Source organism: Ranitomeya imitator, chromosome 1 (assembly GCF_032444005.1).
Source record: "Ranitomeya imitator isolate aRanImi1 chromosome 1, aRanImi1.pri, whole genome shotgun sequence".
Taxonomy (NCBI): domain Eukaryota; kingdom Metazoa; phylum Chordata; class Amphibia; order Anura; family Dendrobatidae; genus Ranitomeya; species Ranitomeya imitator.
Genome location: NC_091282.1, coordinates 853,697,553 through 853,723,712, shown reverse-complemented (window position 1 = coordinate 853,723,712; position 26,160 = coordinate 853,697,553). Strand labels below are relative to the sequence as shown.

The following is a 26,160-nucleotide window of genomic DNA, read 5'->3' as shown; positions in this document are numbered from 1 at the left end:
ACACCATCTCTCTACACCCCATACCCAATTTGTAGGCCTAATGCAGTGTAGTTTCCAACAACTACTAAACGAGAGCCAGAAGATCGAAGCAATGGAGAGGAAACCTGGGGAACACCTTGGAGTGTAACACACCGTCTCTCTACACCCCATACTCAATTTGTAGGTCTAATGCAGTGTAGTTTTCTACAACTACTAAATGAGAGTTGGAAGACCGAAGCAATGTGGACGAAACCTGGGGAACACCTTGGAGTGGAACACACCATCTCTCTACACCCCATACCCAATTTGTAGGCCTAATGCAGTGTAGTTTTCTACAACTACTAAACGAGAGTCGGAAGACCGAAGCAATGTGGACGAAACCTGGGGAACACCTTGGAGTGGAACACACCATCTCTCTACACCCCATACCCAATTTGTAGGCCTAATGCAGTGTAGTTTTCTACAACTACTAAACGAGAGTCGGAAGACCGAAGCAATGGAGAGGAAACCTGGGGAACACCTTGGAGTGGAACACACCATCTCTCTACACCCCATACCCAATTTGTAGGCCTAATGCAGTGTAGTTTCCAACAACTACTAAACGAGAGCATGAAGATCGAAGCATTGGCGAGGAAACCTGGGGAACACCTTGGAGTGGAACACACCATCTCTCTACACCCCATACCCAATTTGTAGGCCTAATGCAGCGTAGTTTCCAACAACTACTAAACGAGAGCATGAAGATCGAAGCAATGGAGAGGAAACCTGGGGAACACCTTGGAGTGGAACACACCATCTCTCTACACCCCATACCCAATTTGTAGGCCTAATGCAGTGTAGTTTTCTACAACTACTAAACGAGAGTCGGAAGACCGAACCAATGTGGATGAAACCTGGGGAACACCTTGGAGTGGAACACACCATCTCTCTACACCCCATACCCAATTTGTAGGCCTAATGCAGTGTAGTTTCCAACAACTACTAAACGAGAGCCAGAAGATCGAAGCAATGGAGAGGAAACCTGGGGAACACCTTGGAGTGGAACACACCATCTCTCTACACCCCATACCCAATTTGTAGGCCTAATGCAGTGTAGTTTCCAACAACTACTAAACGAGAGCCAGAAGATCGAAGCAATGGAGAGGAAACCTGGGGAACACCTTGGAGTGTAACACACCGTCTCTCTACACCCCATACCCAATTTGTAGGCCTAATGCAGTGTAGTTTCCAACAACTACTAAACGAGAGCCAGAAGATCGAAGCAATGGAGAGGAAACCTGGGGAACACCTTGGAGTGTAACACACCGTCTCTCTACACCCCATACCCAATTTGTAGGCCTAATGCAGTGTAGTTTCCAACAACTACTAAACGAGAGCCGAAAGATCGAAACTCAGGAAAGGCAACCTGGAGAACACCTTGGAGTGGAACACACCATCTCTCTACACCCCATACCCAATTTGTAGGCCTAATGCAGCGTAGTTTCCAACAACTACTAAACGAGAGCATGAAGATCAAAGCAATGGAGAGGAAACCTGGGGAACACCTTGGAGTGGAACACACTATCTCTCTACACCCCATACCCAATTTGTAGGCCTAATGCAGTGTAGTTTTCTACAACTACTAAACGAGAGTCGGAAGACCGAAGCAATGTGGACGAAACCTGGGGAACACCTTGGAGTGGAACACACCATCTCTCTACACCCCATACCCAATTTGTAGGCCTAATGCAGTGTAGTTTCCAACAACTACTAAACGAGAGCATGAAGATCGAAGCAATGGAGAGGAAACCTGGGGAACACCTTGGAGTGGAACACACCATCTCTCTACACCCCATACCCAATTTGTAGGCCTAATGCAGTGTAGTTTTCTACAACTACTAAATGAGAGTCGGAAGACCGAAGCAATGTGGACGAAACCTGGGGAACACCTTGGAGTGGAACACACCATCTCTCTACACCCCATACCCAATTTGTAGGCCTAATGCAGTGTAGTTTTCTACAACTACTAAACGAGAGTTGGAAGACCGAAGCAATGTGGACGAAACCTGGGGAACACCTTGGAGTGGAACACACCATCTCTCTACACCCCATACCCAATTTGTAGGCCTAATGCAGTGTAGTTTCCAACAACTACTAAACGAGAGCCAGAAGATCGAAGCAATGGAGAGGAAACCTGGGGAACACCTTGGAGTGTAACACACCGTCTCTCTACACCCCATACTCAATTTGTAGGTCTAATGCAGTGTAGTTTTCTACAACTACTAAATGAGAGTTGGAAGACCGAAGCAATGTGGACGAAACCTGGGGAACACCTTGGAGTGGAACACACCATCTCTCTACACCCCATACCCAATTTGTAGGCCTAATGCAGTGTAGTTTTCTACAACTACTAAACGAGAGTCGGAAGACCGAAGCAATGTGGACGAAACCTGGGGAACACCTTGGAGTGGAACACACCATCTCTCTACACCCCATACCCAATTTGTAGGCCTAATGCAGTGTAGTTTTCTACAACTACTAAACGAGAGTCGGAAGACCGAAGCAATGGAGAGGAAACCTGGGGAACACCTTGGAGTGGAACACACCATCTCTCTACACCCCATACCCAATTTGTAGGCCTAATGCAGTGTAGTTTCCAACAACTACTAAACGAGAGCATGAAGATCGAAGCATTGGCGAGGAAACCTGGGGAACACCTTGGAGTGGAACACACCATCTCTCTACACCCCATACCCAATTTGTAGGCCTAATGCAGCGTAGTTTCCAACAACTACTAAACGAGAGCATGAAGATCGAAGCAATGGAGAGGAAACCTGGGGAACACCTTGGAGTGGAACACACCATCTCTCTACACCCCATACCCAATTTGTAGGCCTAATGCAGTGTAGTTTTCTACAACTACTAAACGAGAGTCGGAAGACCGAACCAATGTGGATGAAACCTGGGGAACACCTTGGAGTGGAACACACCATCTCTCTACACCCCATACCCAATTTGTAGGCCTAATGCAGTGTAGTTTCCAACAACTACTAAACGAGAGCCAGAAGATCGAAGCAATGGAGAGGAAACCTGGGGAACACCTTGGAGTGGAACACACCATCTCTCTACACCCCATACCCAATTTGTAGGCCTAATGCAGTGTAGTTTCCAACAACTACTAAACGAGAGCCAGAAGATCGAAGCAATGGAGAGGAAACCTGGGGAACACCTTGGAGTGTAACACACCGTCTCTCTACACCCCATACCCAATTTGTAGGCCTAATGCAGTGTAGTTTCCAACAACTACTAAACGAGAGCCAGAAGATCGAAGCAATGGAGAGGAAACCTGGGGAACACCTTGGAGTGTAACACACCGTCTCTCTACACCCCATACCCAATTTGTAGGCCTAATGCAGTGTAGTTTCCAACAACTACTAAACGAGAGCCGAAAGATCGAAACTCAGGAAAGGCAACCTGGAGAACACCTTGGAGTGGAACACACCATCTCTCTACACCCCATACCCAATTTGTAGGCCTAATGCAGCGTAGTTTCCAACAACTACTAAACGAGAGCATGAAGATCGAAGCAATGGAGAGGAAACCTGGGGAACACCTTGGAGTGTAACACACCGTCTCTCTACACCCCATACCCAATTTGTAGGCCTAATGCAGTGTAGTTTCCAACAACTACTAAACGAGAGCATTAAGATCGCAGCAATGGCGAGGAAACCTCGGGAACACCTTGGAGTGGAACACACCATCTCTCTACACCCCATACCCAATTTGTAGGCCTAATGCAGTGTAGTTTCCAACAACTACTAAACGAGAGCCGGAAGATCGAAGCTCAGGAAAGGCAACCTGGAGAACACCTTGGAGTGGAACACACCATCTCTCTACACCCCATACCCAATTTGTAGGCCTAATGCAGTGTAGTTTCCAACAACTACTAAACGAGAGCATGAAGATCGAAGCAATGGAGAGGAAACCTGGGGAACACCTTGGAGTGGAACACACCATCTCTCTACACCCCATACCCAATTTGTAGGCCTAATGCAGTGTAGTTTTCTACAACTACTAAACGAGAGTCGGAAGACCGAAGCAATGTGGACGAAACCTGGGGAACACCTTGGAGTGGACCACACCATCTCTCTACACCCCATACCCAATTTGTAGGCCTAATGCAGTGTAGTTTCCAACAACTACTAAACGAGAGCATGAAGATCGAAGCAATGGAGAGGAAACCTGGGGAACACCTTGGAGTGGAACACACCAACTCTCTACACCCCATACCCAATTTGTAGGCCTAATGCAGCGTAGTTTCCAACAACTACTAAACGAGAGCATGAAGTTCGAAGCAATGGAGAGGAAACCTGGGGAACACCTTGGAGTGGAACACACCATCTCTCTACACCCCATACCCAATTTGTAGGCCTAATGCAGTGTAGTTTTCTACAACTACTAAACGAGAGTCGGAAGACCGAAGCAATGTGGACGAAACCTGGGGAACACCTTGGAGTGGAACACACCATCTCTCTACACCCCATACCCAATTTGTAGGCCTAATGCAGTGTAGTTTCCAACAACTACTAAACGAGAGCCGGAAGATCGAAGCTCAGGAAAGGCAACCTGGAGAACACCTTGGAGTGGAACACACCATCTCTCTACACCCCATACCCAATTTGTAGGCCTAATGCAGTGTAGTTTCCAACAACAACTAAACGAGAGCATGAAGATCGAAGCAATGGAGAGGAAACCTGGGGAACACCTTGGAGTGGAACACACCATCTCTCTACACCCCATACCCAATTTGTAGGCCTAATGCAGTGTAGTTTTCTACAACTACTAAACGAGAGTCGGAAGACCGAAGCAATGTGGACGAAACCTGGGGAACACCTTGGAGTGGACCACAGCATCTCTCTACACCCCATACCCAATTTGTAGGCCTAATGCAGTGTAGTTTCCAACAACTACTAAACGAGAGCATGAAGATCGAAGCAATGGAGAGGAAACCTGGGGAACACCTTGGAGTGGAACACACCAACTCTCTACACCCCATACCCAATTTGTTGGCCTAATGCAGCGTAGTTTCCAACAACTACTAAACGAGAGCATGAAGATCGAAGCAATGGAGAGGAAACCTGGGGAACACCTTGGAGTGGAACACACCATCTCTCTACACCCCATACCCAATTTGTAGGCCTAATGCAGTGTAGTTTTCTACAACTACTAAACGAGAGTCGGAAGACCGAAGCAATGTGGACGAAACCTGGGGAACACCTTGGAGTGGAACACACCATCTCTCTACACCCCATACCCAATTTGTAGGCCTAATGCAGCGTAGTTTCCAACAACTACTAAACGAGAGCATGAAGATCGAAGCAATGGAGAGGAAACCTGGGGAACACCTTGGAGTGGAACACACCATCTCTCTACACCCCATACCCAATTTGTAGGCCTAATGCAGTGTAGTTTTCTACAACTACTAAACGAGAGTCGGAAGACCAAAGCAATGTGGACGAAACCTGGGGAACACCTTGGAGTGGAACACACCATCTCTCTACACCCCATACCCAATTTGTAGGCCTAATGCAGCGTAGTTTCCAACAACTACTAAACGAGAGCATGAAGATCGAAGCAATGGAGAGGAAACCTGGGGAACACCTTGGAGTGTAACACACCGTCTCTCTACACCCCATACCCAATTTGTAGGCCTAATGCAGTGTAGTTTCCAACAACTACTAAACGAGAGCATGAAGATCGAAGCAATAGAGAGGAAACCTGGGGAACACCTTGGAGTGTAACACACCGTCTCTCTACACCCCATACCCAATTTGTAGGCCTAATGCAGTGTAGTTTCCAACAACTACTAAACGAAAGCATTAAAGGGAACCTGTCACCTGAATTTGGCGGGACCAGTTTTGGGTCATATGGGCGGAGTTTTCGGGTGTTTGATTCACCCTTTCCTTACCTGCTGGCTGCATGCTGGCCGAAATATTGGATTGAAGTTCATTCTCTGTCCTCCATAGTACACGCCTGCGCAAGGTAAGATTACTTTGCGCAGGCGTGTACTAAGGAGGACAGAGAATGAACTTCAATCCAATATTGCAGCCAGCATGCAGCCAGCGGGTAAGGAAAGGGTGAATCAAACACCCGAAAACTCCGCCCATATGACCCAAAACCAGTCCCGCCAAATTCAGGTGACAGGTTCCCTTTAAGATCGCAGCAATGGCGTGGAAACCTGGGGAACACCTTGGAGTGGAACACACCATCTCTCTACACCCCATACCCAATTTGTAGGCCTAATGCAGTGTAGTTTCCAACAACTACTAAACGAGAGCATGAAGATCGAAGCAATGGAGAGGAAACCTGGGGAACACCTTGGAGTGTAACACACCGTCTCTCTACAACCCATACCCAATTTGTAGGCCTAATGCAGTGTAGTTTCCAACAACTACTAAACGAGAGCATGAAGACCGAAGCAATGTGGACGAAACCTGGGAACACCTTGGAGTGGAACACACCATCTCTCTACACCCCATACCCAATTTGTAGGCCTAATGCAGTGTAGTTTCCAACAACTACTAAACGAGAGCATGAAGATCGAAGCAATGGAGAGGAATCCTGGGGAACACATTGGAGTGTAACACACCGTCTCTCTACACCCCATACCCAATTTGTAGGCCTAATGCAGTGTAGTTTCCAACAACTACTAAACGAGAGCATGAAGATCGAAGCAATGGAGAGGAAACCTGGGGAACACCTTGGAGTGGAACACACCATCTCTCTACACCCCATACCCAATTTGTAGGCCTAATGCAGTGTAGTTTTCTACAACTACTAAACGAGAGTCGGAAGACCGAAGCAATGTGGATGAAACCTGGGGAACACCTTGGAGTGGAACACACCATCTCTCTACACCCCATACCCAATTTGTAGGCCTAATGCAGCGTAGTTTCCAACAACTACTAAACGAGAGCATGAAGATCGAAGCAATGGAGAGGAAACCTGGGGAACACCTTGGAGTGGAACACACCATCTCTCTACACCCCATACCCAATTTGTAGGCCTAATGCAGTGTAGTTTTCTACAACTACTAAACGAGAGTCGGAAGACCGAAGCAATGTGGACGAAACCTGGGGAACACCTTGGAGTGGAACACACCATCTCTCTACACCCCATACCCAATTTGTAGGCCTAATGTAGCGTAGTTTCCAACAACTACTAAACGAGAGCATGAAGATCGAAGCAATGGAGAGGAAACCTGGGGAACACCTTGGAGTGTAACACACCGTCTCTCTACACCCCATACCCAATTTGTAGGCCTAATGCAGTGTAGTTTCCAACAACTACTAAACGAGAGCATGAAGATCGAAGCAATGGAGAGGAAACCTGGGGAACACCTTGGAGTGTAACACACCGTCTCTCTACACCCCATACCCAATTTGTAGGCCTAATGCAGTGTAGTTTCCAACAACTACTAAACGAGAGCATTAAGATCGCAGCAATGGCGTGGAAACCTGGGGAACACCTTGGAGTGGAACACACCATCTCTCTACACCCCATACCCAATTTGTAGGCCTAATGCAGTGTAGTTTCCAACAACTACTAAACGAGAGCATGAAGATCGAAGCAATGGAGAGGAAACCTGGGGAACACCTTGGAGTGTAACACACCGTCTCTCTACACCCCATACCCAATTTGTAGGCCTAATGCAGTGTAGTTTCCAACAACTACTAAACGAGAGCATGAAGACCGAAGCAATGTGGACGAAACCTGGGGAACACCTTGGAGTGGAACACACCATCTCTCTACACCCCATACCCAATTTGTAGGCCTAATGCAGTGTAGTTTCCAACAACTACTAAACGAGAGCATGAAGATCGAAGCAATGGAGAGGAAACCTGGGGAACACCTTGGAGTGTAACACACCGTCTCTCTACACCCCATACCCAATTTGTAGGCCTAATGCAGTGTAGTTTCCAACAACTACTAAACGAGAGCATGAAGATCGAAGCAATGGAGAGGAAACCTGGGGAACACCTTGGAGTGGAACACACCATCTCTCTACACCCCATACCCAATTTGTAGGCCTAATGCAGTGTAGTTTCCAACAACTACTAAACGAGAGCATTAAGATCGCAGCAATGGCGTGGAAACCTGGGGAACACCTTGGAGTGGAACACACCATCTCTCTACACCCCATACCCAATTTGTAGGCCTAATGCAGTGTAGTTTCCAACAACTACTAAACGAGAGCATTAAGATCGCAGCAATGGCGTGGAAACCTGGGGAACACCTTGGAGTGGAACACACCATCTCTCTACACCCCATACCCAATTTGTAGGCCTAATGCAGTGTAGTTTCCAACAACTACTAAACGAGAGCATGAAGATCGAAGCAATGGAGAGGAAACCTGGGGAACACCTTGGAGTGTAACACACCGTCTCTCTACACCCCATACCCAATTTGTAGGCCTAATGCAGTGTAGTTTCCAACAACTACTAAACGAGAGCATGAAGACCGAAGCAATGTGGACGAAACCTGGGGAACACCTTGGAGTGGAACACACCATCTCTCTACACCCCATACCCAATTTGTAGGCCTAATGCAGTGTAGTTTCCAACAACTACTAAACGAGAGCATGAAGATCGAAGCAATGGAGAGGAAACCTGGGGAACACCTTGGAGTGTAACACACCGTCTCTCTACACCCCATACCCAATTTGTAGGCCTAATGCAGTGTAGTTTCCAACAACTACTAAACGAGAGCATGAAGATCGAAGCAATGGAGAGGAAACCTGGGGAACACCTTGGAGTGGAACACACCATCTCTCTACACCCCATACCCAATTTGTAGGCCTAATGCAGTGTAGTTTTCTACAACTACTAAACGAGAGTCGGAAGACCGAAGCAATGTGGACGAAACCTGGGGAACACCTTGGAGTGGAACACACCATCTCTCTACACCCCATACCCAATTTGTAGGCCTAATGCAGCGTAGTTTCCAACAACTACTAAACGAGAGCATGAAGATCGAAGCAATGGAGAGGAAACCTGGGGAACACCTTGGAGTGGAACACACCATCTCTCTACACCCCATACCCAATTTGTAGGCCTAATGCAGTGTAGTTTTCTACAACTACTAAACGAGAGTCGGAAGACCGAAGCAATGTGGACGAAACCTGGGGAACACCTTGGAGTGGAACACACCATCTCTCTACACCCCATACCCAATTTGTAGGCCTAATGCAGTGTAGTTTCCAACAACTACTAAACGAGAGCATGAAGATCGAAGCAATGGAGAGGAAACCTGGGGAACACCTTGGAGTGGAACACACCATCTCTCTACACCCCATACCCAATTTGTAGGCCTAATGCAGTGTAGTTTCCAACAACTACTAAACGAGAGCATTAAGATCGAAGCAATGGCGAGGAAACCTGGGGCACACCTTGGGGAGGCAGACACCGTTAGTAGGCCCTACCAAAGTTGTACCCCCAATGCAGTTTTAATATTCCTAGAGGCTGAAAACAAGACTATTGACGCTCAGCTTTTTTCAAAGGAACACAGCTGAATTGAGTGGCGCAGACAGACACAGGTAGTAGGACTTAAACCAAAAATGTGGCTCACTGCAGCTTAAAAAAGTTACAGGGGTACACAAGCAGCAGTGCTCTGGGCAGTGGAGGACAATTTCAATAGTGGACCGCAGACAGACTTTGTACGCCTACTATTAAAGGATGCTCTATGCAATTAAAAATAGGTTCCAGGGGTCCACGGGCAGCAGTGGTGTGGTCAGTGGACGAGTATTGGAAGGAGGGACCGCAGACAGGCGTAGTAGGCCTAACATAACAAAATTAGGCTGTAGACACTGTAAAATTGGTTCCAGGGGTACACGGGCAGCAGTGGTGTGGTCAGCGGAGGAAAATTGGAATTAGGGACTGCAGACAGACTTTGTAGGCTGTCCCCTGTGGATCATGCATCCAACACATTAACCCAGTGCGCCGTAATGGACACGTAACTTTTTGTGGACATGCCTACTGGTCCATGCGTCTCTTGTCAGGTGCACCTTTCTACTGTTTGATTGCCTGAGTGCTATGACAATGCAGACTTTTTCATGCCGGTGGAGGGCTGGGATGGCTTTTCTCGCAAAAGAAATGTCGACTGGGTAGCTTGAACCGTTGCACAGCGTAGTTCATCTGGGCTTTCTAAATATAAAACAAAGAAAAAAAGGAGGCTACATGCACTTTCAGCTGGGTTCCAGGGGTGCACGGCCAGCATTGGTCTGGTCAGTGGAGAACTATTGGAAGGAAGGACCGCAGACACGCTTCGAAGGCCTAACATAATAACAGATGGCTGTAGGCAATTTTAAATTGGTTCCAGGGGTACACGGGCAGCAGTGGTGTGGTCAGTGTAGGCCTAGTGGAAGGAGGGACCGCAGACAGGCATCGAAGGCCTAACATAATAACAGATGGCTGTAGGCAATTTTAAATTGGTTCCAGGGGAACACGGGCAGCAGTGGCCTGGTCAGGGTAGTAGTAGTAGAAAGAACGGACCGCAGACAGGCATCGAAGGCCTAATATAAAAAAATTGGGCTGGCTGTAGGCAATTTTAAATTGGTTCCAGGGGTACACGGGCAGCAGTGGTGTGGTCAGTGGAGGCCTAGTGGAAGGAGTGACCGCAGACAGGCATCGAAGGCCTAACATAATAACACATGGTTGTAGGCAATTTTAAATTGGTTCCGTGGATACACGGGCAGCAGTGGTGTGGTCAGTGGAGGCCTAGTGGAAGGAGTGACCGCAAACAGGCATCGAAGGCCTAAAATAAAAAAATTGGGCTGGCTGTAGGCAATTTTAAATTGGTTCCAGGGGTACACGGGCAGCAGTGGTGTGGTCAGTGGAGGCCTAGTGGAAGGAGGGACCGCAGACAGGCATCGAAGGCCTAACATAATAACAGATGGCTGTAGGCAATTTTAAATTGGTTCCAGGGGTACACGGGCAGCAGTACAATGGTCAGTGGAGGCCTAGTGGAAGGAGGGACCGCAGAGAGGCTTCGAAGGCCTAACATAAAAAAATAGGGCTGTTGGCAATTTAAAATTGGTTCCAGTGGTACAAGGGCAGCAGTACAATGGTCAGTGGAGGCCTAGTGGAAGGAGGGACCGCAGACAGGCTTCGAAGGCCTAATATAAAAAAATAGGGCTGTTGGCAATTTAAAATTGGTTCCAGAGGTACACGGGCAGCAGTACAATGGTCAGTGGAGGCCTAGTGGAAGGAGGGACCACAGACAGGCTTTGAAGGCCTAACATAACAAAAATGTCAATACAATGGTATTGTCAGTGCCAGGCATTGAAGGATGTCAGCGCATAGACTAAACATTGGTGGAGCTGTGAGAGATAATTTTGCAAGTGGTAGAGCACTGTTTGAGCTGGGGGGGAGGAACTGTCTTGTGGCCGGCGGTACAGGCCCAGGGCCCCTCATATTACAACGGTGTGTCTGACGTTGGGTGCGCACCACCACCGCCAGAGACACTTTATTGTACTATGAGGGACCCAGTGGCAGTGCCGTCGACCAAAAGCGGGCACACCCACCTCTTCAGACAAACAGCACTCTCACGGGTGCTGGCGCCAAGTGGCGATACCACGGCCCCGTGTGGGGAGTTTGGCCATTTAGTGAGGTGTAAACATGTCGTATGCTGGACAATCAGGTGCAGAAAATTACGAGATTGGAAAAGTCATTCAGAATAGTCCACAGGCAAGACCTTTTCATAGGAAAGCTAGGTGTCAGCCGGGCAAGGTGGGCCAAAAGATTTTGAAATCCAGTTGTGGTTCATTTTAATGAAGGTTAGATCATCTACATTTTGGGTAGCCAGACGAGTCCTTTTTTCTGTTAGCATTGAACCTGCAGCACTGAATACTCTTTCTGATAGGACACTAGCTGCCGGGCAAGCAAGCTCCTGCAATGCATATTCTGCCAATTCTGGCCAGGTGTCTAATTTGGATGCCCAGTAATCAAATGGGAATGACGGTTGAGGGAGAACGTCGATAAGGGATGAAAAATAGTTTGTAACCATACTGGACAAATGTTGTCTCCTGTCACTTTGAATTGATGCTGCAGTACCTGTCCTGTCTGCGGTCATAGCAAAATCACTCCACAACCTGGTCAGAAAACCCCTCTGGCCAACGCCACTTCTGATTTCTGCCCCTCTAACACCTCTGGTCTGCTGGCCCCTGCAGCTCGTGTGAGAACGATCACGGGCGCTGTGTGCAGGGAATGCCAGAAGCAAACGGTCAACAAGAGTTGATTGTTTGGTTGCTAACATTAGTTCCAAGTTCTCATGTGGCATTATATTTTGCAATTTGCCTTTATAGCAAGGATCAAGGAGGCAGGCCAACCAGTAATCGTCATCATTCATCATTTTAGTAATGCGTGTGTCCCTTTTGAGGATACGTAAGGCATAATCCGCCATGTGGGCCAAAGTTCCAGTTCTCAAATCTGCGGTTGTGCTTGGTTGAGGGGCAGTTTCAGGCAAATCCACGTCACTTGTGTCCCTCAAAAAACCAGAACCCGGCCTTGCCGCGCCAACAATTTCCAGTGGCCCCGAAAAAGCTTCCTCATTAAAAATATAATCATCCCCATCATCCTCCTCGTCCTCCTCCTCCTCTTCGCCCGCTACCTCGTCCTGTACACTGCCCTGGCCAGACAATGGCTGACTGTCATCAAGGCTTTCCTCTTCCTCAGCTGCAGACGCCTGATCCTTTATGTGCGTCAAACTTTGCATCAGCAGACGCATTAGGGGGATGCTCATGCTTATTATGGCGTTGTCTGCACTAACCAGCCGTGTGCATTCCTCAAAACACTGAAGGACTTGACACATGTCTTGAATCTTCGACCACTGCACACCTGACAACTCCATGTCTGCCATCCTACTGCCTGCCCGTGTATGTGTATCCTCCCACAAAAACATAACAGCCCGCCTCTGTTCGCACAGTCTCTGAAGCATGTGCAGTGTTGAGTTCCACCTTGTTGCAACGTCTATGATTAGGCGATGCTGGGGAAGGTTCAAAGAACGCTGATAGGTCTGAATACGGCTGGAGTGTACGGGCGAACGGCGGATATGTGAGCAAAGTCCACGCACTTTGAGGAGCAGGTCGGATAACCCCGGATAACTTTTCAGGAAGCACTGCACCACCAGGTTTAAGGTGTGAGCCAGGCAAGGAATGTGTTTCAGTTGGGAAAGGGAGATGGCAGCCATGAAATTCCTTCCGTTATCACTCACTACCTTGCCTGCCTCAAGATCTACAGTGCCCAGCCACGACTGCGTTTCTTTCTGCAAGAACTCGGACAGAACTTCCGCGGTGTGTCTGTTGTCGCCCAAACACTTCATAGCCAATACAGCCTGCTGACGTTTGCCAGTAGCTGCCCCATAATGGGAGACCTGGTGTGCAACAGTGGCAGCTGCGGATGGAGTAGTTGTGCGACTGCGGTCTGTGGACGAGCTCTCGCTTCTGCAGGAGGACGAGGAGGAGGGGGTGCGAACGGCTACAGCCAACTGTTTCCTAGACCGTGGGCTAGGCAGAACTGTCCCAAACTTGCTGTCCCCTGTGGACCCTGCATCCACAACATTCACCCAGTGTGCCGTGATGGACACGTAACGTCCCTGGCCGTGCCTACTGGTCCATGCATCTGTTTTCAGGTGCACCTTTGTGCTCACAGATTGCCTGAGTGCATGGACGATGCGCTCTTTAACATGCTGGTGGAGGGCTGGGATGGCTTTTCTGGAAAAAAAGTGCCGACTGGGTAGCTCGTAGCGTGGTACAGCGTAGTCCATCAGGGCTTTGAAAGCTTCGCTTTCAACTAACCGGTAGGGCATCATCTCTAACGAGATTAGTCTAGCTATGTGGGCGTTCAAACCCTGTGTACGCGGATGCGAGGCTAAGTACTTCCTTTTTCTAACCATAGTCTCATGTAGGGTGAGCTGGACTGGAGAGCTGGAGATCGTGGAACTAGCGGGGGTGCCGGTGGACATGGCAGACTGAGAGACGGTGGGAGATGGTATTGTTGCCGCCGGTGCCCTAGATGCAGTGTTTCCTACTACGAAACTGGTGATTCCCTGACTGCTTTGGCCTGGCAAAGAAACCTGCACAAATACTGCAGGTGGTGCGGAAAATGGTGGCCCTACACTGCCGGAAGGGATGTTGCGTTGATGACTAGCTTCATTAGCCGAGGGTGCTACAACCTTAAGGGACGTTTGGTAGTTAGTCCAAGCTTGCAAATGCATGGTGGTTAAATGTCTATGCATGCAACTTGTATTGAGACTTTTCAGATTCTGCCCTCTGCTTAAGGTAGTTGAACATTTTTGACAGATGACTTTGCGCTGATCAATTGGATGTTGTTTAAAAAAATGCCAGACTGCACTCTTTCTAGCATCGGATACCTTTTCAGGCATTGCAGACTGAGCTTTAACCGGATGGCCACGCTGTCCTCCAACAGGTTTTGGCTTTGCCACGCGTTTTGGGCAAGATACGGGCCCGGCAGATGGAACCTGTTGCGATGTTGATGCCTGCTGCGGCCCCTCCTCCTCCGCTTCAGAACTGCTGCCGCCTGCACCCTGTTCCCCCAATGGCTGCCAATCGGGGTCAAGAACTGGGTCATCTATTACCTCTTCTTGTAGCTCGTGTGCAACTTCGTCTGTGTCACCGTGTCGGTCGGTGGTATAGCGTTCGTGATGGAGCAACATAGTCTCATCAGGGTCTGATTCTTGATCATTACCCTGCGAGGGCAATGTTGTGGTCTGAGTCAAAGGACCAGCATAGTAGTCTGGCTGTGGCTGTGCATCAGTGCACTCCATGTCAGATTCAACTTGTAATGGGCATGGACTGTTAACTGCTTCACTTTCTAAGCCAGGGACGGTATGTGTAAAGAGCTCCGTGGAGTAACCCGTTGTGTCGCCTGCTGCATTCTTCTCTGTTGTTGTTTTTGCTGAAGAGGACAAGGAAGCGACTTGTCCCTGACAGTGAACATCCACTAACAACGCGCTGCTTTTACATTTACCAGTTTCACGAGAGGAGGCAAAAGAGCTAGAGGCTGAGTCAGCAAGATAAGCCAAAACTTGCTCTTGCTGCTCCGGCTTTAAAAGCGGTTTTCCTACTCCCAGAAAAGGGAGCGTTCGAGGCCTTGTGTAGCCAGACGACGAACCTGGCTCCACAACTCCAGACTTAGGTGCAATATTTTTTTCTCCCACGACCACCTGATGCTCCACCACTACCACTACCCTCATTACCAGCTGACAATGAACGCCCCCGGCCACGACCTCTTCCACCAGACTTCCTCATTGTTTTAAAAACGTAACCAAACTAACGGTATTTGTTGCTGTCACACAACTTACACGGTGAGCTATAACTTCAGTATGATTTAGCTACCCCTTTACAGGTGGGTGAGACCGCAAGGAAAATCAGGCACAATGTTACACACTCTGTTTTTGGTGGCAACAAATGAGAGAGATGCCACACACGCAGGACTGTCACTGAAGCACAAATGTAAATATTAATCTCCCACTGATTTGATTTTTTTTTTTTTTTCAGGGAGACTTTAGAAAAAAAAAATAATAGAATAAAATGATTTTTTCAGGAAGAATTTAGAAACCAAATAAAATAAAATGATTTCTTCAGGGAGAATTTGGAAAACAAATAAAACAAAAAATAGGCTTTCTATGGCCCACTGAGTGAGAGATGACGCACACAGGAGACAGGAGTGGCACACAAGCCCAGAGGCCAATATTGTTCTCCCAATGATTGTTGTAGTGATTTTTTCAGGTAGATTTTGGAACCCAAATCAAGCTAAAAAAATAATAGGCTTTCTATGGCCTACAATTGGAGAGAGAGAGAGAGATGGCACACCCAGGAGTCAAGACTGGCACACAAGCAGAAAGGGCAATATTAATCTCCCACTGATTTGATTTTTTTTTTTTTTCAGGGAGACTTTAGAAAAAATAAATAATAAAAAAAAATGATTTTTTCAGGAGGAATTTAGAAACCAAATAAAATAAAATGATTTTTTCAGGGAGAATTTAGAAAACAAATAAAACGAAAAATAGGCTTTCTATGGCCCACTGAGTGAGAGATGACGCACACAGGAGTCAGGAGTGGCACACAAGCCCAGAGGCCAATATTTATCTCCCACTGATTGATTTATTGATTTTTTCAGGTAGAATTTAGAACCCAAATCAACCAAAAAAATAAATAGGCTTTCTATGGCCCACTATTTGTGAGAGAGATGGCACGCTCAGGACTGGCACACAAGCCCAGAGGCCAATATTAATCTCCCACTTTTTTTTTTTTTTTTCAACGAAAATTTATAAACCCAATTAAAAAAATAATAAATAGGCTTTCTATGGCCCACTATCTGAGAGAGAGAGATGGCACGCTTAAGACTGGCACACAAGCCCAAAGGCCAATATTAATCTCCCACTGATTGATTTATTGATTTTTTCAGGTAGAATTTAGAACCCAAATAAAGCAAAAAAAAAAAAATAGGCTTTCTATGGCCCACTGAGTGAGTGATGATGCACACAGGAGTCAGGAGTGGCACACAAGCCCTGAGGCCAATATTTTTCTCCCACTGATTGATGTAGTGATTTTTTCAGGTAGATTTTGGAACACAAATCAAGCAAAAAAATAAAAAGGCTTTCTATGGCCCACTGACTGAGAGATGGCACACACAGGAGTCAGGAGTGGCACACAAGCCCTGAGGCCAATATTTTTCTCCCACTGATTGATGTAGTGATTTTTTCAGGTAGATTTTAGAACCCAAATCAAGCAAAAAAATAAATAGGCTTTCTATGGCCCACTGAGTGAGAGATGGCACAGACAGGGATGGCACTCTAGCAGAAATGCCAATCTTAATCTCCCACAAAAAAAAAAAAAAAAAGGAACTGTCCTTCAATTACTATCTCCCTGCAGTAATCTCAGCCAGGTATGGCAGGCAGCAATAAGGAGTGGACTGATGCACAAATTAAATAAAAAGTGTGGACAAACAAACAAGATAGCTGTGCAGAAAGGAAGGAACAAGAGGATTTGTGCTTTGAAAAAAGCAGTTGGTTTGCACAGCGGCGTACACACAGCAATGCAGCTATCAGGGAGCCTTCTAGGGCAGCCCAATGAGCTACAGCGCTGAGGGGAAAAAAAAAAAATGTAGCTTCCACTGTCCCTGCACACCAAAGGTGGTGTTGGACAGTGCAAATCGCTACAGCACAAGCGGTTTGGTGGTTAATGGACCCTGCCTAACGCTATCCCTGCTTCTGACGAAGCGGCAGCAACCTCTCCCTAAGCTCAGATCAGCAGCAGTAACATGGCGGTCGGCGGGAACGCCCCTTTATAGCCCCTGTGACGCCGCAGACAGCAAGCCAATCACTGCAATGCCCTTCTCTAAGATGGTGGGGACCAGGACCTATGTCATCACGCTGCCCACACTCTGCGTTTACCTTCATTGGCTGAGAAATGGCGCTTTTCGCGTCATTGAAATGCGACTTTGGCGCGAAAGTCGCGTACCGCATGGCCGACCCCGCACAGGGGTCAGATCGGGTTTCATGAAACCCGACTTTGCCAAAAGTCGGCGACTTTTGAAAATGAACGACCCGTTTCGCTCAACCCTACTGAGGAGGAAAGGCGGACCGCCCCCTTTTATCTTTCTGTAGGTTTCCTGTTCCTGTGGGGCGGATCCCTCTCTCCTGTAGGGTGCTGTCGTGGACTCACTAAAAGAGTATTACCGGTGAGTAATCCGGCTTTTTTCCACCGTGCTCATGGCAATTGCAGGTGCGGACTGCAGGTTTCTTGCCGTGAACATAGGAGCTTTTGGCCGGACAAATGACTCGCGGACATTTAAAGAGTCTGATATGGGCCGAAAATTATATGGGAACAATTTTAATTTCCCCCAGCCACGACCTCTTCCCAACACCGATGGCCCGGCGATGCCGTTTGTTGTGGTGGGGGATGAGGCAGTTCAAATGTGTGCCAACCTACTGAAACCCTACTCCAGTCGGGGCTTGGACCACACAAAAAGTATTTTTAATTACAGACTGTCCAGGGCCAGAAGAATTGTGGAGTGCGCCTTTGGGATCCTGGTGTCCAAATGGCGTATTTTAGGTTCCGTCATCAATCTTAAAATTGAGACAGTGGATGAGGTGGTGAAGACTTGTGTGGTTCCACTCAATTATATTATTCCTAAAGAGAGACTGAACGATGACCTTGATGAACCCATACCAAACCCATTGCCCAATTACCAAGATCATCCTCTGAGGACAACAGTTGAAATTGGGCAGATAAGGGATCAATTTGCTTCCTATATTTTGTTTCTGATATTGGCCGTGTGTCATAGCAAGATCAAAGGGTGTAGTGTTATGTTTAACACCCAGTTCTACTTTATTCCTGATTGTAACATACCATTATATTTTATCCTGAGTTTAACATACCATTAAAAGTGTAGTGTTTGTCCATAAAATAACCATTCGTGTGCCTACTGTTATGTTCTTCTAATGACCATTGCTACCACCTCACCTGACACATTACCTTCAAGTATGTTTGTTGCCGTCACACTAGCAGTATTTGGTAAGTATTTTACATCAATATTTGGAAGCCAAAACCAGGAGTGGGTGATAAATGCAGAAGTGGTGCACATGTTTCTAGTATACTTTTCCTATATTTGTACCACTCTTGGTTTTGGCTTTTACAAACTGTAGCAAAATACTGACCAAATACTGCGAGTGTGACGCCAGCCTAAAAATTGAAATATTTTTTCCTATCTTTGTGTTTAACACCTCATACTACAATGAGAGACACAAAAAAAAAAAAAGATTATAAAAATGTTAAAATAGTGTCTGACATTGCAGATATGAGGTGTGAAAAACCTAAGATTTGTGTACACGGCGCACGGTGTGAGTTTCCGGCAACAAAAAAAAATTAATAGATTTTGAAACATAAACATTTTTATTAGGGGAACAAAAGAAAAAAGGGGGAAGATTAAGGGGTATCAACGTCGGCTATTAAGGGCGACTGATATTCCTCGTTTTGGGAGTCTATAGCGGGGGTGGAGGAGGAGGAGGTGGAGGAACCGTACTCCAGGATACTAGACGGTATCTCCGACCACCCTGTGGCCGTAGGTGGCGATATTGCCAACTCTTGAGGGGGGGAGGTTGCACGGCCAGTCTACGTGTTACTGTTGACTGTCTCTGGCTACTCCTGCTCCGGGTTGAACCCAGACGAGAGCTCGCTGTGGGTATTGGAGCTGCCAGAGCCGCCGTAGCTGTCCGTTTCTTCTTTCTCCTCCTGTGTCCCTCTTGGTGTTCCTCCGCAAGCCGTCTTTGTGAACTTGAGGGCCTGGCAGGAGCATGACTCGGTGGCTCAGGGCGATGGTGTCGGTGGCGTCGTCCCTCAACACCCGGACCTCGGTAGAGATGCTCTGCAGCAGGACTAGGAGTCATGCTTGCCAGCGTTGGTATTACTGGCATTGTAGCCGCTGACTGCATTATCCTAGCCTGCTGCAGAGCACTCACATAGGCGTTGTTGCAGGCCTGCATCACCGAAATCTGGAGTTCCGGCATAAGGTGTTCCACCATGCCCTTTGCTATTGTACTGAAAAAATGTTTAGCCGGCTTCATGAGCTCGGATTCCATTGATTCAAGGCGCCGGTCAATAGTGGCCAGAGCAGTGTCAGAGCAGCAATCTCCCATCACCTTGAAGCAAGTTTGGAAAACCGTGCCCAAGTGAAAATATTCAGGCATTAGCGGCCTGTCCGAGGCCCGCTGACGCTGTCGGGTATACCCGAAAGAAGGAGCGACAGAAGCCTCGGCCAGGGGAACACCTGATGTACCTGCTGCCGATTCTCCAGGTGGTGGTGCAAGCCTGCTCACGCTGTGGGATGGCTGTGACAGCTCAGATGGCGATTCCTGAAGGACCGCTCCAGAAGGCCGAACAGGCTCGAGGGTGCTGCTGTGTGTTCTGTGAAAACATAAAGAAAACATTAGTATACAAAATATATCATTTTACATTCGCCACCTCCTGTGTAATGTAAAGTGAACATTGCATCACACAACACTATAAAGTAAACATAACTGTAATGGGTAATTTCCATTTGTCAGTCTTTATGTCCTTCAGTAACCGTTATTCATTCGCTGATTGTTCTGGCCAGCTGACTTTCATGGCTGACGAGACCAATAAGCGACGGGCAGAGTCATGAATAAAATGGCCGCTCCTTAATCCCCACAGTGAATGCCTGTCGCCCGTATACTCCCCTTTGTCATCAACACTTACCGGCGGTAACGCACCACGTTATGCTGCGTGTGCAATACGTTGCCGCCGTTAAACCTTGATGTCACCAATTTTTTAATATTGACGCTGCCTATACCGCATCAGTATTAAAAAATTTAAACATTTAGATTATTTAAATTACCATGCTATACTCACCCTCCGTAACCATTTGTGACGACCGTCATGGTTTACACTTATCGTCGGACCTGCCAGCCATGACGTCACGGTCACTATACTACGCCACAATGAAATAGTGTACGTTGCTGGGCAATATACTATGTGTCTCTGGGATGTATACTACGTCACTGGGCAATGTAAATGGCTGGGCAATATACTACATGGCTGGACATGTTGTACAATACCCGATGTGTTGGAATAAATACTTACTCTCGTCGGCCAAGGATCGGTCTCAGGAACAGTAGCAACCTTGTATATTTATAGGTTGACGACCTTGCCGCACCAGCACCACTTCGAGCCTGTTCCTCTTCCTTCCGCAGGCCCTGATTGAAACGGTCCTTCATGGAACGCCATCTTGTCTTCAATTTTTGGACTATGAGAAAGGCAAAAAAAAAATAAAATTAGAGATTGTACATTTGCAAATGATAACACAACCGTGTGCGATGCAAAAATGGCATGAGTTGATCACATCGCACACGGTTGTGTTATCCTGGCCTGATGGGTCAGAGCGGCATTTTAGCAATACTTACCAAATTTGCCTTTGTCCGTGGGAGAAGCGCTGTCAAAGCCATCCTACAGCAATGTGGCCACCTCCTTCCACATCCGCCTCAACACCACCTGGTCCGTGTGCCGGGGGTCACGGCTGTCCCACAACGGGCCTCGCTCCTGGATTAAGGTGACCATCATATCAATGTCAATGGAGTCATATTGGTCCCGTCGTAGAACCTAGAATAATTGGAAAACATTAATCTTTGCAAGCAATACAAATATTTCCCCCCCCCCCAAAAAAAAATAAATAAAAGAATTTAACCATGAAAACATTCCTACTGTATATTGATTAAAAAAATACTTACTCGCTGTCTTGCCGCCACAGCTTGGCCCCGAGGTAGCTGCTCCTGCTGGCTCGCTTCCTCCTCATTTGAAGAAGCCTGGAAAACAGTTTACAAAAAATTTACTGACACGTGTACAAATACAACGAATAGTAAACAACAGTAGATCATGTACTCACCGAACTCCCCTGCGGTGTTGTGTGGTTTGACTCGCTGGCCATGTTTTTGCAAGATAAATTCTGTAAGGAAAAAGAAACAATTATTACATTAAAGAATCATCAGCCACATAGAAGAAAATAAGCAAAAATCCATACATAAACATTACGACCACAATGAACAGTGCACTCATAGTACAATGCCAATAGAACAAGCGCTGAGCAAACAACACCGCCATACATTTAAAAAAAAACAATGGCAGAGTACAGCAAAAACATAATATAATGTTTACCGGAAAAGATAACAAAAAAATAAACAACAGCCACTATGAAAAAATTTAAAAATAACAAAGATACCATTTTTTAAAAATAAATCATTTTTTACCAGAAAAGCCACAAGAAAAGGAAATACATTATAAACCACCATGCTTTACAATTTTATTAAAAAACAACAAAGCCAAGATATCGCCATTCGGTTACATGTAACCCCAGAAAAAATACATCCAAACCTGATAAGAAAAAATACATTTCTACCCCCAAAAAAAAACACATTGGAACAACCACAAGCAATACAGAACAACCAAAAAATATTTTAAAGCACCATAAATTCATAGGAATATAAAAAAGGTAAAAAGAAAAGTCAATCCCGGAGAGACCAACATACTTTACAATAAAACCAACAAGGCCGGAGACAATGACACGCCATCATAATGCCAAACATACATCAGAAACAGATAATAAAAAAACACCAATTTCATTAATCAACCACAGTATAGCCGGATTACAGTACAGAACAAACAAACAACCACAAATTGCATTAAAAAAAATTAATAAAATAAATTAAAAATTTTTTTTTAAAAAAGAGCAGATACATTCTAAACTTCAATCCTGGATAAACCACCATACTTTACAATAAAGCCAACAAGGCCGGAGGCAATGAAACACCATCCACCAAAAATACATCAGAACCATATAATAAAAAAACACCAATTTTTTACATTAACCAACCACAGTATAACCGGATTAAGGACAGAACAAAAATTAATAAACCTCCACAACTTGCAATACAAATTTTAAAAAATAAAAACAACAAGAAAATGCACAGAATACATTACATACTTACATCTCTTGAAAGAAGATGGGAGAGAGCTTGTCTGCTGTGTGTCCTCTGCTGCAGCCAACTGACAAACAATGCATCAACCTTTATTTTATACTAGATGGCAGCCCGATTCTAAAGAATCGGGAGTCTAGAATCCATATATACTTTATTTATTCAAATGTAAGAATAATACAATTAATAAATAAAAGTAAGAAAGAACAAAAATAATAGGCAGTATATGGAGAAAACACCAAACAAAAGTTCAAAATTGGTGTGAAAATGTCACTGAACCACTTCACAACTAAATATATATAGTTTTGGTAAATGGTATTATCATTTTTTTGACGAAATTCGGCAGGAGCTTGAAGAGCAACGTCACTGGGCCCGCCTCCACGCAGTAGAAACTTGCTGTGAGGTAAAAATTCAAAAATCACACCAAAATGGCGGGCGGAGTGTGTCACAGTACGGCACGTTTCTGATTGGTCGCTCGCAGCAGGCGGCAACCAATCAGACACTGGACACTGTTGACGTCACTTATCTCCGGACATTAGCTCCGGACATTAGCTCCGGACATTAGCTCCGGACATTATCTCCGCACATTAGCTCCGGACATTAGCTCCGGACATTAGCTCCGGACAAAGCCACGGAAGTTGGCACAAATTGCAGGAAGTAGTATTCTAGGCAATTAATCTCCGGACATTAGCTCCGGACATTAGCTCCGGACATTAGCTCCGGACAAAGCCACGGAAGTTGGCACAAATTGCAGGAAGTAGTATTCTAGGCAATTATATATTAGATATGGGTTGTTTTGTCACCGTCTACACACCGTCTAGACACTTTATCTTGTTTTTTTTTTAACGACACATGCGTCGCAAAACGCACTACAACGCAAGTACTTGCGTCGTCAATTGTTTTCTATGGGATTTTTCACGACGCAACTACACATTTGAGACGCAACAGCGACGCACGTGTTTTTTATAAAAATTATGATGCTACACAACTGCAACATGTAGCGTCGGCCGCGCCCCGACAGGTGCGGCAAAACGACGCATGCGTCGTAAAACGCACGTAAACGCATACAAACGCATGGCCATGCATCCCCAATGTTGAAGATAGGGACGCATGACGCATGCGTCGATATGCGTCGCCGAAGCTGCGTCGAACGGCGCAAATGTGAACGTACCCTTACTGAGTCTACAAGTATATCTGGTCCCAAACAAAACCTTAATACCAATTTAGTACTTCATTATCAGTGATTTAAAACATAACATAACAATGTTTTATTGACAAAGTATTAATAACTTTTGGGCTCCAGAATCATGAATAAAAATAACTAACAAATAACTATATAAAATGTTTGTAATTTAAATTTATATTATTAGGAGATATGCATTATTACTAATACTAATAATAAGAAGATAAAATTCCAGCTGCCATTATTATTTATGCTGAAATTAAAACTATGTCCAGTAGTCTTCATTAGTCATTATTTTTTCAAAGGTCGAATTCTCATTAGCAGGAACATTTCTGAGAAAAGTAGACTACTGTATTCTGTTATAATAAGATGAATCATATGTTTTTTTCTTTATTCCTTCTTTTCTTTGGACTCCTCTGCAGCTGCCTCTCCAGTCTTGTCAGCAACACTGTAATAATAAACTCTCATACGAGATTCCACATTCTCAAAATTTGGGCGATCTTCCATTCTATTAAAAGAAATAAAAATGTAACATTATAGCATTGGATAGACTTATGGCACTGCATGAAAAATTCACATGCTAGCTTTTTCAAAATTTTCCAACATAGTCCCTATTTTTGGAGTGAATCTTTTCAAATAAGCGATTCTCATTGCAAATTGTCATAAAAAACAGAGAACAAAGGGCAAATTGGACATAATTTCATACAAAACACAATGGGCAGGACAAAATTGTTGGCACCCTCATCTTAATATTTGGTTTCACACCCTTTGGAATAAATAACTGCAATCATTCGCCTCCTAAAACCATCAACAAGATTCTTACACCTCTCAACTGGAATTTTGGATCACTATTCTTTTGCAATCTGCTCCAGGTCTCTCATATTTGAAGGGTGCCTTCTCCCAACAGCAATTTTTTACATCTCTCCACAGGTATTCAATGGGATTTAGATCTGGACTAGTGTTGAGCGATACTTTCCGATATCCAAAAGTATCGGTATCGGATTGGATCGGCCTATATTCAAAAAATATCGATACCAATACCCGATACCAATGTAAGTCAATGGGACCAAAATATCGGAATTAAAATAAACCCTTTCTTTCCTTGTAAGTAACTAAGAATAATGTAGGATGTATTGGGGGAGGTGGAGGAGACATTAAAGGCATAGAGGTTTAGCCCAATCAAATGGAATAGCAGGAATTAATTTTTTTTTAAGACGTTCGGAGTAACAAAGCTATTGACTATGTTACGATTTTTTATATTTAGTCAGATATTTATGTTTCACTACTTCCATGCTGTTCATTCACCTTCTTTTTAACTTCTCCCACACTTTCTTCTTCATCATCCTCAGCAGCATCATCTTTTCCATCAACTTTTCCTTCACCTTATTCATCTTCTTTTTCACCTTCTTTGTATTATTTTTCTTTTACATTCTTCATATTCTTTTTATTCAACTATTATTATTCTTCATAATCAACTTCTTCACCTTCTTCATATTCTTCTTCTTCATCATATTCTTATTTGTGACAGCCAGGCCTTCCTGTAGTTGTTATCTATAAAAGTTTGAAGATTACACCTTCTGTTCTGCCTGTCACAAAAGATTTACAACAGGATTTGTCCCCGTTCAGTTTGGCCTGCAGCAGCAGGTTTTTCCAGGGGCACCATCAGGAGGAACGGACTCACCCCCATACACTGCTTAGTATTCTTCTGCTTATAATTTAGATAATATCTTTTGCTCTGATTTTTAGTCTTATGCTTAATGTTCTTCTGGTTTTTGTTCTGCAGCTTCTTGTTCTTCTGTTTTTCGGTCTTCAGGGTCGTCATCTTTAGGGTCTTGAACTTGGAAATGTAGCAGAAGGTACAAGAGCAAAAGACACTGCCGAGAACCAGCTGATGGTACTGGAACCCGGATGGCTAGCCGAAGGTACAAGAGCCAATCGAACACCCAAGGACCAGCTGACGTTACTGGAACCCGGTTACTAAGCAGGAGGTACCCGTGCCAGAAAGCACTACCAAGGACCACCTGACGTTGGTGGAACTTGGATACCCAGAAGGAGGCAACTAAGCCAAAGGCTCTGCCCAGAACTAGCTGTCGGTACTGGAACCAGGATGGGAGCAGAAGGTACAAGAGCAAAAGACCGTGCCGAGAACCAGATGATGGTACTGGAACCTGGATGGCTAGCCGAAGGTACAAGAGCCAATGGAACAACCGAGGACCAGCTGACGTTACTGGAACCCGGTTACTAAGCAGGAGGTACCCGTGCCAGAAAGCACTACCAAGGACCACCTGACGTTGGTGGAACTCGGATGCCCAGAAGGAGGCACCTAAGCCAAAGGCTCTGCCCGGAACCAGCTGACGGTACTGGAACCAGGGGGACCTATTCAAGCTTGTGTTCCTAAGAACCAGCTAATGGTTCTGGAACTCAGATAGGCAGCAGAAGGTCCACAGGAAAAA

General features: G+C 45.7%; 1 protein-coding gene across 2 annotated transcripts in view; it reads right to left on the bottom strand.

The window, feature by feature from the left end:
- Window positions 1-23,771: 23,771 nt before the first annotated feature.
- The window catches only part of ZAP70 (zeta chain of T cell receptor associated protein kinase 70), a 220,878-nt gene continuing 218,489 nt past the window's right edge, over window positions 23,772-26,160 (bottom strand). Inside the window, exon 13 of one of the 2 annotated variants that reach the window (XM_069741694.1) lies at window positions 23,772-24,215. In XM_069741694.1, coding sequence (XP_069597795.1) covers window positions 24,098-24,215 — 118 coding nt within the window. In that variant the 3' untranslated portion in view covers window positions 23,772-24,097. The remainder of the gene's footprint in view (window positions 24,216-26,160) is intronic. The other variant, XM_069741704.1, reaches the window with a different exon arrangement.